The sequence below is a fragment of the Monomorium pharaonis genome, chromosome 1, assembly GCF_013373865.1.
Source record: "Monomorium pharaonis isolate MP-MQ-018 chromosome 1, ASM1337386v2, whole genome shotgun sequence".
NCBI lineage: Eukaryota > Metazoa > Arthropoda > Insecta > Hymenoptera > Formicidae > Monomorium > Monomorium pharaonis.
Genome location: NC_050467.1, coordinates 37,863,770 through 37,878,234, shown reverse-complemented (window position 1 = coordinate 37,878,234; position 14,465 = coordinate 37,863,770). Strand labels below are relative to the sequence as shown.

Below are 14,465 nucleotides of genomic sequence, written 5' to 3'. Positions count from 1 at the left end.
TTCGAACATTCGTAATTTTCTTTCCTACGATGTTACATTAACTATAATATTTCTTTAAGGTTTTTCACGAATGATTCTTATAAAAGTGTTGATAGATATAATTTTGATGAATTTACAAAGAGAGTATTATGATCCTAAAGAACTATGCGTGTTAGAGAATTAATTAAAATAATTTATCAATACGTTTAAATTGTTTCGTAATAAATTAATATTTCTTGTATTCAACGATATATTCAACAAATTATTTTATAACTTTTTAAATATTTTAACAATCCGATGTATCATACGTAATGAAATGTAAAAAAATAATGTATTGAGTCACAATATTTTATTCATTATTTTATTAATTCTTTTGTATAAATAACTCTAATACATTTTATACATTTTAACAAATAATTTCTCTTTTCACATTAAAAAAAATTAAGTAATAGCTACGATGAAATATGTTCACTTAACTCACACGTAATGATGAGTTTCTAAAATAAAGCAAATGTTTTCAATATTTTTTAATTGCGAGTATGTAAATGATACATGAATTCAACAAATTATTTTATAACTTTTTAAATAATATTTTAACAATCCGTTGTACCATACGTAATATATGAAATGTAAAGAATTAATGTATTGAATCACAATATTTTATTCATTATTCTGTTCATTCTTTTGCATAAATAACTCTAACACATTTTATACATTTTAACGAGTAATAAAAAATTTATCTCCATTTTAAAGAATTAAGTAATAGCTACGTTAAAACATGCTCGCTTAACTTACGTGTAATGACGAGTTCCTAAGATAATGCGGTCGTTTTCAACATTTTTCGATTGCGATTGTATAAATGATTTGATGTAAAATCTAGTGAACTAGTTGTTCGTACACGGTTATTCATTTCTTTTGCCAAGTTGCAGGGGTTGCACGCGGCCAGTTAAAAAGTAGACGATCCATTGTTAGCCGCGTAATGTCTCGGCGATGCGTCGCAAGCACGCACGTTCGCTCAAAGTCACGTGGAGGTCTCGCGTGCGTTTTAGACACCTCCACAGGGCGTGTGAGCACAGCAAATACATAATAGCTAGTAAAATACACGCACAATATTTACATATAGGTGTAGTACCTGTAACGCGCTGAAATACCGGTAACGCGACTCTCCATAAACTGAATTCTGTCTCTTTATCGTATCTCGTTACAACAACGTGTCGCGTGTTACACAGATCGTAGATTATATTGCGATTTAATTACAATGCAGGCATCGACGTTGTTCTTTTATTACATTTTGATACATTACTATAACATTCAGTTGATATTGTGGGATGGACCTTTTAATCCGATCGATACAATTTTTGCTACAACGCGAGTAGGAAAATAGAAGCTACGTCATAAGCCACGTGTTAACTATACAGATGCATAATATCTAAAAAATTTTGCAAAAATTTGAAACCTAGCAAAAGAACACTTTAAGAATATTTCAACATTGTATTGTAAAAAAAATAGTTTCTCTACTTTATTGCAGCTGAACTAATATTCCTTATTATCGAGTATTGACTTATTCTCTTCTTGATGCTTTAGTTTTTAACATGAGCTTTTTTGATCGTTGATTCGTATATTTGCAATTTCGCAAAAGATTTACAAAATTAAGTTTTACCTGGAAGTAGACAGACAATCTTTGAAAGACTATTGCGAAACAATGAATATAAATTGAATTTATATCAATTATTAAAATTAGATTTCTTATATTTCTTAGTTTATAAATGTACTTTAAACTTAATTTATAAACATCCTACAATAAATTATTATTTAAAATTATAATTATTATATAATATTGCATTATAAATATTCCATATATAAATAAATTTTTTAATTTAATTGCAGATTTCGTGTCGTGAGTGCATCGTGTATGAAGGGATCTAAGAAGTAAAGTTTATTGGAGACTTATAGAACTCTTTAATCAGACTCGCACATTTTACTTTATGATAAGTGCTCGTTAATTATTACGTCTGCGAATAAGTGAATTATAAAATCGGTTGAAATTGCAATTTTGCGGATTTCGCGTCGCGAGTGAATTATATAAAGTGCAATCAACGAGAAACAACGTAGAAAGGCTCGTGGACCACTCCCGGGTACTGTTACAGAGGAAGATGCATCGGTGGACGCCGAGGGACGTCGCGAAACGATGAGTACTGAATTTCAATTAATAATAAATTTCATATTAACCTGTTGTTTTAACTGCATTTCTTAATAATTTTGTTGCAATTTATATTATTATTCTCATAATTTCGCTTAGTCAAACATATTATTAAGAAATGTTAAGAAATAAATATTTGGAAATTAAAGCCAATTATTTAAAATAAAATAATTTAAGCATGAAGAATAATAGTAATAGTTTAAGTAATTATCAGCAATTGGGTGCAATTAATTGCGTTTTTTCTTATTTGCTATTTTTAATGTTATCGAATAACATTTTTGATCCACTTTCTGAACACTTAAATATAGCAATCTCTAATTTTAATATTATATAACTATTTTCCAAATACAAGCTACAAGAGGAAATTTTTAATGAGCTTGTAGACGAAAATGATATCGAGATGATATGACCGGGATGTATTAATGATATACCGCTATTATACTGTTATTAGCTTGTTCTTTTGTCAAGTGATTAAATATTAGACAAGCTTATTATCGCGTTCCTACAAAATAATTTATTTTTCTTCCTTTCGAAGATTTTTTTACAATAATAATAATTTTACTACTGAGAAAAAACCAGAAAAACTTGGAATTTTTCAGAGAATTTAATTTTTATCCTTGGAAATTACGGATTTACATGGGATTTTATTGATACTCAGGGAAATTTTGAGGAAACTTTACTCTTAAATTCTATCTCTTTTTCCGACAAAATGATTTTTTTGGCTACTTTTTTCTCAATAATGCAAAATCAATTAGCAGGAAATGTGATATACATATTTATATACATTTTCGAAATATTTTCGAGAAATGTAAACTATTCTTTAGTGAATTCTTTAAGTGAAATATATTTTATAAACATTCATCGCTAGAAAAATATTTATACTTAAAATACGATGTAATTTTGAAATTAAAGTTTATGAAACGCAGCAAGCGGCGAGCAACTGCTTCTCTGTACCCATCGAATAGCTATAATATTCGTTCATTTAATAAAAAAAGTGATTGAACTCTATTCATATAATATCGTCGTTCTCACCTGAAGACCGTGCATGGCCGATCCTCTTCGGATCCTTGATAATCCGCGCTCAATTTTGGCAGGTGAACGTGCACTGAGCTTCGGATGGCTGCGCCAACATTCGTATAGAGAGCAGAATGTAAGGAAGCCGAGTCTCCGGTGCCGCAGGAATTCCAATTTCTTCTCGATTTCTTGGACCACTTTAACGAGTCTCTCGTACATCGCCACGAGGTTACCGTCTCGTACCGTCGATATCAGACGCGAGTGATTCTTTTTCGTTTTGCACTCGACAAGAAAAGTTTTCTCCTTGTTAAAAAAATACCTTCATACCTGGAGGAGAGAACCGCGTGATACAGTCGCGATAGTTTTATATGTCCCTTATATGAACTTTCAACGCTTTTCTTTAATCACGAAGGGTCTTCTATGACATTTTGTTGTCTCAAGTATTTTTGTAAATAGTTTTCATTATGATTATGTGTATGTGCATATGTGTATATGCGTACTTATAAATATTACATTGAGCTCTTCGTAATACGAAAAAAATAATGAATAGGTCGCAAGGAGACAATTCTGTTTAACCTTTAATCGCGATCGTCATATTTTGGGTCGACATTACGTTGTAAACGCGCGTGTTCAGGAAGTTAGTTCCCTCGCCCACTTACATTTTAATTTGTATTTTTTTTTTTTTTGTATGCGTTTGTAATCACGTAAAATGCTTAAAACATGAATTTTATCTTGAAAAAACAAGCGTGTCTAAGGTTTTCATTGCGTTCTGCGCAGATGGGCAGTAGTAGGTATTAAAGAATAAGAATTAGAATGTTAATCAGTTTTCTCAATGAACATTAAATGTGACGTGCATAAAGAATACGAATAAAAATAAGACGTAAATGTATCGTACAAGATACAACAAAACTTATTATTTGTTTGCAATTTTTATTTAGGAATCTGATTCTAAAATTCTAAATTTCTATTTATAATATCTAATATTTCTCCATTATGCGCAGGGCATTAAAGATAAACTTATTCTCGTTTAAATTTAGCAGGAAGGTTTCATTTAGATTTTATAATTTTTATTTGCAGTTTTATATTAATAAACTATGGATACATGAAAGGATGGTTTTGTTAAAAATTTAGTTAAATAAATAGATCTGGAAATAATTTTGTTAGACCCAAATAATTATATAGGACACTGGACTAAGTTGCTAGAATGTCAAAATTGTTAGCATGGCTTGTGTGTTCTGCATTTTAATGATCCGACAAAGTTATTTTCAGATCTGTATCTATATAGCTAAATTTTTTTATATATTTCTGCAAACATTTTAAATATAAAATTGGCAAGTATTGAAACTAAATAAAGTTCAAGGTTCAGAAATAAAAACGAAATAAACGTTTTTTAAATTTAACGATAATATCTCATAAAGCGCGTGATATGAAAAGTCTAATATTTGAATGAGCATAAGCCGAGAGCGCAATGCACTTTAATCTGTTAAAGCATTCAAAGGCTAGTCCGTATTGATTCAATCCGTCGAGTGAATCTCTTTATTAAAAGGAAAAATGGATCCGGCTACGATTCTGATTACTGTGAGTAACAAGCAGATAGCGCGGTAATCTCCGTCGAGGGGATGCAACAAATGGAAAAAGAAATGCAAGGAGATATGCAATAGATAGATGAGACAAAGCACGCAATTAAATTTTTCCTATGGCGAATCATATTTTTATACATTGCACATTTAATTAATATTAGCGGTAATGTCAAATGAGAGGAATGGCGGCAAAACCCCAATAGAGTTGTGATACTGTTAATTAAGCATAGTAGCGCAGATACGCCCTGTGTAAACGCGGAAAAGAAGCACCGACATCTTTTAATTGTTTGATAGGCAATAAAAAATAAAACTTTTTTTTTTAATTGACGTGATAATTTATTTTATCTTTTATTTAAATCCGTTTAAATGTAACTTGGATTATTTTATTGGATTAATTAAAAAAAAAAATCTGTTTGCTAAATTACTACTGAAAAAAACGAAGAGCCGATTGGGAAAAAATTGAAAACTCTTTTGCTCGTCTCGCTTTTCATAATAACGAATTAAATGTTTTAGAATTAATACATCGTGTGCATCTCGGAAGCGCGTGTAATTTGGAGTGGTTTATAAAAAAGGGGGAAAAAGGGAATTCAACGAAACATTCGGTTCTCTCCGAAAACTCTCAAGCACTGCACGCCACACCCTTCTAAGCTCCGTAACACTAAGCTCCGTAATACCTTCTAACCCTTTTAACTCCCTAATCCTAAAGGCGAAGGGATCTTCGGGACCCCTCGTGACGAAAATCATTAATGCAAATTTATTTAATCAACTGCTCGCCGCTCTTGCACCACGTAATATATATATATATATATATATATATATATATGTATGTGTGTGTATATATACATATATATACATATAAAACATTACGCTGTAGAACACCTTGTTTACACGGACATCGTGGGGGGATTTGTAACTTAAATGATTATTTAAAGTAAGGTATAATAAGATGCGGCATAAAAATCTTTATTACGAAGCTGCTTAAAAATGCATGCTGCGGTTTGCGGGTCAGAACGACTCGCGCACGCGCGTAATCGTTTTGCTTATTCCCGTGCAGAACTTGCTTTAATCTTGGCAAAGTTTTGGTTTAATCTTCGTTTCAACATAAATCCTCGATTTGAGGGGTGTATGGCTTACTGAGGGATTAATGTTTTCGAGTAGGCTGAAGGAACTTAAGATATTGTAATTGAATGTTTTAACGAAAGCAACTACACGACCGGATCGAAGTTTGACCCCGGTATAATATTAGTCGTCGAAGTTGGCTCTTAGCGCATAGTTAATGTAAATGGAATGCGTTCACGATACCAGTCGATTTCTGCCATAAATAAGACTCAAGGCGTACGTTAGTTTATTTGTTGAATCTGATCTAGAGCTGAGTTATATACACGTCCTAACTAATTTCAAACGCGAATAGTAAAATATTACATATGACGCTATTAATATTATCATGTTAGGAAACTTACCCGTTGGCCAGAATAATTCAATAGCGTTCGCTGCTTTCAGAAATCTGTCGCCTTCCTTCAACAGGAAATAATCATTCAGTAATTGTTGCCTGATCTGTTTGTATAATGCTCCGAGCGTGTAATGGGTCCCTTTGAGTTGGTCCTTTAACGAGGTTAAAGCTTCCTGTACTTAAAGATACGGGATAATTGTGTTATAAAAGCTATCTTGCAGACTCACTCTTACGGCAGCTTTAATTCCCTTTCGCCACTGGGCGATACAAAATTAATTGCAGAAATCATTTTCTTGGGATAAATCGCGCGCGCGTTTTCTACCAATGGTAGATTTAGTGCTTCAGAAGCCCTAAGCACGACCGCCCTCTGGCTTTGTTCGGCTTTATATCAGTTCAATAGACAGAGCAGAATCGAGCGAGTGTTTTATTTATAGGTTTTCATGGAACAATAAGATTTCTCACATTCCTGTTGAACGTTCGTCTTTGTTAGAAATTACAAAATTGCAAAAGATAATAAATAGATTATAAACTCGCGCAACAATTTAAGGAACAGCTAAAACTCTAAGAATCTGTTTGAATTTTTTATAAATTCACTGCTGTCTTTCTTCATCTTAGCTCGCAATAGTGAATCTTGCTCCTAGCAAAATATTGAATGGATAATCCTTGTTCTTCTGATCTTACGTAGTGATTTCGCATCAAGGCTACGCGATTCCCCCTGAGATGAAGATTACTCAGTTTTTCTGGTTTGCCCCAATCTAGGTCGCAATATACATCGTCAGTCCTAAAACCAGCATAATACTCCTCGATCAAGGGATCGAACAATCCGATGAGGACGTCATAGGCCTCGGGATCAGGCGCGTATACACTCACGATAGAATCAGGATTTACCGGGGCATCAAATCACATTTATCAGGGTTAAGCCCCAAGTAACCACCCGTATCTTTAGCTCGTCAAGCAAAGTTACATTTTGTCAAGGGATCACATCTTTGTTTGAAAACCAAATTAAATAAATGAAATTAATATGTAATGCTAAAATTTTTATTCACATTTTTTACTACATTTTTAAAAGACAGTTTATAAAATTATTTTTTTTGTTTGCTTAACTCTTTATTTAAAAAATTTATTTTATAATTGCTTTTTAGAATCGTTAATGTTGAAAGAAAATACATACTAGTATTGTCTCCTGCAGGTTATATTCTAACGACATGAAATTTTAATTATTATTTATTAATTGCTATCATGCTCCGATCAATAAAAAAGCATTAATGCTTTACGAGTGACTTGTTTTAGAATGATACTTTTGTGTGCACTATTAAATTATAAAATGTAAGATTTATAAATGCAGTGAAATACATGTGTTTCATGTACAGAATGTTCGAAGTATCGCGTATTCATCGTTACCTTTTATACAAAAAAATTTTTATATCCAATTAAAATTTCTTTAATTTTTTCTGTAAATTCAATTTAAACAGAATTACGTCTGTTTAATACTTAGCAATAATTTAATGTTACACAGTACAATATCAAGTGCAGTCAAATGTAAATTGAATATATTTTATTCTATATTACCTTCTGCCTGTATAAACTTCATGTAAATACCCTTCAGTTCTCTTTCAGTTTGTCATCGTTCATTCTGACGGAACTTGTCTTTTTTCAGCAAGCGCACTTGTCGCACCGTTTTTTCGAACCTCACTCGTTCGCTCTTTTTTTCTCCACGTGAACGTAATCCTTTTTTTTTTTCATGTACACTTGTCTTTCTCTATCCTATCCGCCGTCATCTATCTTGGATAATTTTCTCGTCTCCGCGTCCTGATTTCTTCGTCCATGCTTGAGATGCATCTCACAACGTTGGATTTTAATTACATATTTTTTCACGTACTTTCCATTCTCTTCTTCATATTCCTCTTTTCTGCTTCTTGACATCCGTCGCAGACAGGAAAATTCTATAGGAAGAAAACGCGAAATTTTGACTGGAAATAGCGGTGTCTTATACGAGCAGAAATTCAGGATTTATTCTGAACAAGATAAAAAATGAAATGTGCAATGAAATGACATAAAATAAGATAGATTATTGTATCAATTTTTGGAATATTTATTTCTGTTAAATATATGAATAATATGGAATACTTTTTTTAATAAACAAAATATTTAAATTTATAGAGAGCCGTAATTTTTTGCTTGCTGTAATAATAGCAATGATTCTTGACATATTTAGTGCAGTTAATAATAAATTATGGGAAACTTAATGTATTATTTACCGTTCGATTCAGAGGAACCTTATTTAAACTTTATTCTCTCTTTCCAATACTTTTGTTAGCCTGAATTGAAGTAATTTCGTTATTTACGTTTATTTTATCCGTGCTATAGATATAATCAAATCATACGAAATAATATATACGAAAATATCGAGACATCTTTATCTTGAATTTTATTGTAGCTAAAAACGTAATAATTTATCATTATTTGATTCTAACATGTTTCCCTATTTAAAACCGCATTTTAAGAAAATTTAATTATATGTATGATAACTCAATAATGCATTGCGTGTTTTATATATATATATATAGATATATATACTGGCAAATGCCGCAGGTGACATTATAAATTATGTCAGGAAACTTCGGCAGAAAGAATATCGGTGCACGCAAAACTAAACAAACCTTTCAACGAGGATCCTAATGACACGTAACGAACGCGACTAACACCAACTATGCTCGAACTTCAAAACGCTAGGAGTAGCGCTCACGTAAATAGATGGGGAGAAATGCAAGAAAGTGGAGGAATATTACCTAGAGGTGAATGAAAATTAATCATACTGAGGTGCGTCAACGTGTTAATCGATGCTCGATACATTCCGAATGACTTACAAAATATATAGAAAGTCGAAAATTTTTTACTTATATTTTCTATAATTCTTTAATTTTTTTAGAAAGAAATATTGTCATTTAGTTTTAATTTATTAAACAAAGCTTTAATTTCTTATTTAAAAAAAATATTGTTTGTTGCTCAGCGTTGTATTAAAGAAACTCAATTCAGTTCACGTATTTAATATTTTAATTTATACACATTTAAAATTAATTTTGAATTTCTTAAATTGTCATTCGTCTGTGGCTATTGATCGATAATGGCATCCGGAGGTGATTATTGGTAAAGATAACGTCAGTTATCCTTACGAAAGAATATGAACGATTGTTTGACCAACGTCACAGCAATTCATTTATTTACTATCATTTGTTTGTCAATCGATCACGATGTGTGTTCCGTCGTCTCCTGTCAAACATTCGTTCGAACAGCAGATTCGCCGTTCCCCCGTTCTTCTCTTCCACCCTCTCGAGCATCGACGCGGTATCGTGTGATCCAGTCAAATTATTCAGTAGTTATCACTCTTCCCATCATGAACGACATTAGACTGTACAAGTACTATCGAACGTCCGGATACGGTTTGAATTCGCTGGTCAGAAATGAGGATCGATTAGGTTACCCCGATTTCGTCGAGGACTTAAATTTTTCACGAACCGATACTACGTTTCAGATATACCAGTTTCTCATCGCCGATTATAATCTCAGACGGTTCTTCAACTTAGGCGCTTACTGCGGAGCGGTGACTTTTGTCACCTTCATCTTCGTAGTGATTATGGCCGTCTGTTCGATAGCGGTGAGTTTAGTATAGAGCAATTTTAATTATAGAACGGATATTAAAGTAGTTTGAATTCTTCGGTGCATGTAGTAATTATTTTATTATCATTAGATACTGAATTTATCAGATAATTAATGGGGGAGTTTACATTACATTAACCACATCTAAAAAACTTATCTGTTAATTAACTTTGTTCATAATAGCAACCATGAAAGCTACTATGCACAATTATTCGTTTGGCGGAGAAAATTCAAGTGGGCTTATTATTCTGGCAATTAATTTGCATATGATACCGTATGACTCGATACAATAATTAAAACGCCATGACAATACGAGAGTACACGATTCTATAATTAATTGTTTGCTTTAAATCCAACGTAATAATATTATTTCAACGTGTAATTAATCAAAGAACAATAAACGATCGAAGTCGCGGAATTATCGATATATTCCCAGTCGTATCGCGGTCAGGCTTTGAATAGATAATACTCACCGCGTTATATATATCGTACGAAAGAAAACGAGTCACGTATCTTCCGAAAACCTTGCCAGCGCCGAACTCTCTTGCCGACTTAAAGAAAATGTAAACAACTTTGCGAGGCAATCGCTTGAATACTGATGTGTTCGCGCACGTGCCACGTTGTAACAAATATAATTCTTATACTTACACATGAAAAAGTATACGCCTTCAATTTCAACTGTATTCTACGTAATATTTGCTTTAATTTTTATTGTGGTTAACGACATTCAGGAGCTACCATTTCTGAACTTGAAATAAATTTGCAAACATGAAAGTTTTTATTGATTTTCAGTAAACTATTTTTACCTCGCATCCACGAGGCTGATTTCTCGATAAAACAGATTAGAAATAATATAACAGATTAGAAAGATACGTGATAATTTCGTAACTATTCGTAGAAAAAAAGTGTAAAAATTTACGTAATAAAATAAAAGTTTAATTTAATGTGTTAATCGACTACGAATACTCATTTGTTTATTCCGATGCTAGAGTCTAAATACGGTGACGTTGAATGATACACTTTTTCGTGAATTGTTCGAGAAAGCGGAAAAGGTAAGTCGAGCACTTTCGGCAATCACAGCTGAATTGAAGTTTGACCGAGACTAGAGTGAGATACTGAGCTACACTTTGAAAGCGCTAACGATGACTGCCAATTATTTGTAGAAGTTGCCGCGAATGGAGAGCATTGTTAGCATTATACCACCGTACAAATGTATTCACAAGCACGTAAGTTTGTGTCAAGTATGTAGATATAAAAAAAGTGGTTAGAAACACGTTTTAACATCGTGCTATCTAATAATTTCGATCTCTAGCTACAGCGGATGAACGTGTTCCAAGAGAAAACGAAGAAAATGGTAGATAACAGATAATCTGTTTGGTTTTACTCGCTACTCTCACTAATTAAATATTTTAATTTCCGGATTTCACTGTAACAGTTATGCAAAGAGCAACTGGAGCTGGAAATAATGAACAGCAAAATGTCGTGCATCGAGAAACTATTGAAGCCCGAGGTAAATTATTTACCGCGATAAATGGGACACATTGTGTGTTGCCGGGTCGTTACTAGAGTAAATAAAAAAAAAGCCCGTTCCGGACTTGAGCGCTATCCACGCGCGTATCCTTTGTCACGCTTTAATTCAGAACCATTGATAAAAATAATCGACCCATAGCCCACTCGCATCTCTGTTCAGAATTTACGCGCGCGATCATCGACCTAAAATAATTTAATAACCCCACAGGTCGCGGGGGTGAATGTGATGAAACTCGCGGGGAACTCGTACAAAGGGTTACAGATAAACCGATGTGCCGATCGCGCGAGCCCGTCGCTTTTAATTAAAATTTCGCCCGCCGTCGAAGAACGAGAGATTTAATAAAAACGCATTTATGCGATTTTCCGCGTATACGCGCGGGATATTGTTATGACAGAAAGGAGTATCTCTTTCGCTTACATACCGGGACGACCTATAAACTCTGAATTACCAAAGGTCGTATAAACGTATCATAGCCTCTACGACTTTCGGTCGTTGCGTCGGGCATTAGATCAGTCTCGGTATATCCGGCAGGCAAGTCGCGCTCGATTGGCAAACATAAAATTAGATTCGACCCTATCTCAGACCTTTCTGTGGCTATTCGAGTCTATATTGCACGACGGGATATTTTTACTCATATTCTTGTTAACCCTTTCTAAATGCGGATATTTCGGTGTAATCCTTGTATTTTTTAATTGAGCATATCATTCTTTCATTTCTTGCATATCAATAATCAAGTTTCACATTGGACTCAAACCTCTAAATTAATTAAGAGTATCATTAACGAGACATATCACACAAAAATTATGAGCTGTAAATATCATTAGAGAATTGAGCTTTTATTATCATAAGATATTTCTATTCGATGGCAATGATCGTTAAAACTTTCGGAATTGATTAAAAGTTATCTAATTCGACTTTGTTTCTTGTAATCGATATGTGATCTCTCCACGTGCGTCATTAAAGCATGTGAATTAATTAATTTTTTTAAATAAAATTATTATTATTATTAAAATTATTGACATATAACAACAGTACATTTTGTATTAATTGAATATCATACATTACATGAAAATTTGTTATTGTAGTTCGATTATTATGTTAATAATATATATGATCTATTACGCAAACATTGTATATAATTCTGTATCAATAGTAATGTCTTCTGTAGGAACAATCTGAGTGGCGTCGTAGTAGATCACCAAAAGTATATCATCGCCCCATCAACGTGGAAATATCTAAATAGCAAGTAATAATGTATGGGGAAAAAAGAGACAACGTATACAACATAAAATCTAACAAAATTGTATTTGATCAGTGATATAATTGATGTTTTCATTAGCGATACAATTGATATAAACGTAATGATTGTCGTCTGGTGTCACATTTTATATAAATAAAATAATATATATAAAAATAAAATAAATCTTGTGGCATACAGCCAATCAATAATATAGATTTGTCTTCGTTAATCACAAGTATTTAATTTTAACCATTTATGTGATTCTCTGTGATTTGATAAAACATCTTAGAATTAGAATTTTCAGGTACGCTCACTATATTTACGGATGTAGAGTACAAGTTATAATTACAACGGTTTGCATATTAATGAATTAATGTAAAACTTAGTGAATTATAACCGCGCACGACAAAGCGCTTCGAAAACATTTTCCCACGTAACGAAAAAACAGTTGCAAACAATGGTGCTACCATCGAAGTATCGTTTCCGCATCCTTGTACAAACACAAGTAATTTTCGTACGATCAAAAAAATGCTAAAGCAGTATAAATCATGACCTATTAAATGGACTGTGTATCACGTATAAATGCACAGGTTTTCTGACAAAATTTTTACGCTGGAATAGGCGGCGACGCGAGATGCCGAAACTCTAGTACGTGCTGAAAACTCACCGAAAAAAAAAATGTGGCGATCCTTTTTGCGGTCGACCACATGTGAGCGACGAGTGCTGTTGCGTTTTGTAAAAAGTAAACGCCATAACGTCGCTTACGTTACCTTCACATGCTTCTATATTTAACCAAAAAAAATTCTAGTATGTTATTTCAGAGCGTACTCACAAAGATTATTGACATCGAATTTAGAAAGTACCGCTTTTTTTTTTTAGTATGCTTTGTTACACGTTTAACTATACATATAAATTTATTTGATTATTTTAGGCACACAAACGGTAAAGTCAAATTGACAATACGTTACAATCTGTGTCAGTATATTGAGAAGTTGTTAATCAGATGTTGATTAATTTAAACCACTTTATGTCGAGAAATATTATATTTTTAGAACTGCTGAAAATTATATCAATCGAACGAATTTTTCCGATGGAATTTTACAGTTAATAATAGAGAAATCAGATTTTATTTTCTCATAAAATGAGAAATGTCTATTATAATTAAATATTATTTTTAAAATGACTCACCTGCCGTAAAATTAATCAAATAATCATTAAGATTGAGAAGTCACTTGAATATATAGGCAATATACGCTATGTAACAATACGAGCTATTGTGAACGCAACACCATTGTCTCGAGACAATAACAGTTGAAGTTTAACACTATTATCCAACTCGGAAATAAGAAAAGACAATTTAGCATGATTGTAATCTACCGAACTTTAACGTCTATTATCTTAAGACGATCACGTGTGTTTGCGTTACACGTGTTCGTTGCATAACACTGTGCCTGTGCAAAATGAATCATTAATGTAATTACTAATAACTTTAGCCACAATAAACTTACGTTGCGGAAAAACAAAAAATTGGGAACAAGAAATGTTTGATTGAATACAAATATGAATAATTGTATTATATCGTATGTGTAAAAACCATTTTTAAAATGTCTTTTATCTTGATTTTAAACGTGTTGTCTGAGTTTACTTTCACTTTGAGACTATTTAATTAAAGCGAACGAAATTATTTCATTAAAATATAAATAATCTGACATAAATAGAAAGTTTCGTGCAAATATATGCTATATTACATAAATTTAAAAATTTTGAGAGAGAAAGTGAGAGAGAGAGAGAGAAGTAAAGATAATAAAATAGAG

The 14,465-nt window shown here is 32.5% G+C and overlaps 1 protein-coding gene and 1 non-coding gene across 2 annotated transcripts; one reads left to right on the top strand and one right to left on the bottom strand.

The window, feature by feature from the left end:
* Window positions 1-1,772: 1,772 nt before the first annotated feature.
* On the bottom strand, window positions 1,773-8,146 carry LOC114253778. Its single transcript, XR_004964582.1, has 5 exons — window positions 8,103-8,146; window positions 6,905-7,004; window positions 6,234-6,396; window positions 3,212-3,516; window positions 1,773-2,174 (listed from the first exon to the last, which is right to left on the bottom strand). It is a non-coding gene; the product is annotated as an arginine kinase (transcript).
* Window positions 8,147-8,483: 337 nt separating this feature from the next.
* LOC105836277 lies at window positions 8,484-14,171 on the top strand. The gene is made up of 7 exons (XM_012680211.3): window positions 8,484-9,677; window positions 9,756-9,878; window positions 10,870-10,932; window positions 11,044-11,106; window positions 11,193-11,234; window positions 11,316-11,390; window positions 12,580-14,171. Exons 1-7 carry the CDS (start codon window positions 9,405-9,407, stop codon window positions 12,652-12,654), a joined length of 714 nt encoding a protein of 237 aa, XP_012535665.3. The 5' UTR covers window positions 8,484-9,404; the 3' UTR covers window positions 12,655-14,171.
* The last annotated feature ends 294 nt before the right edge of the window (window positions 14,172-14,465 follow it).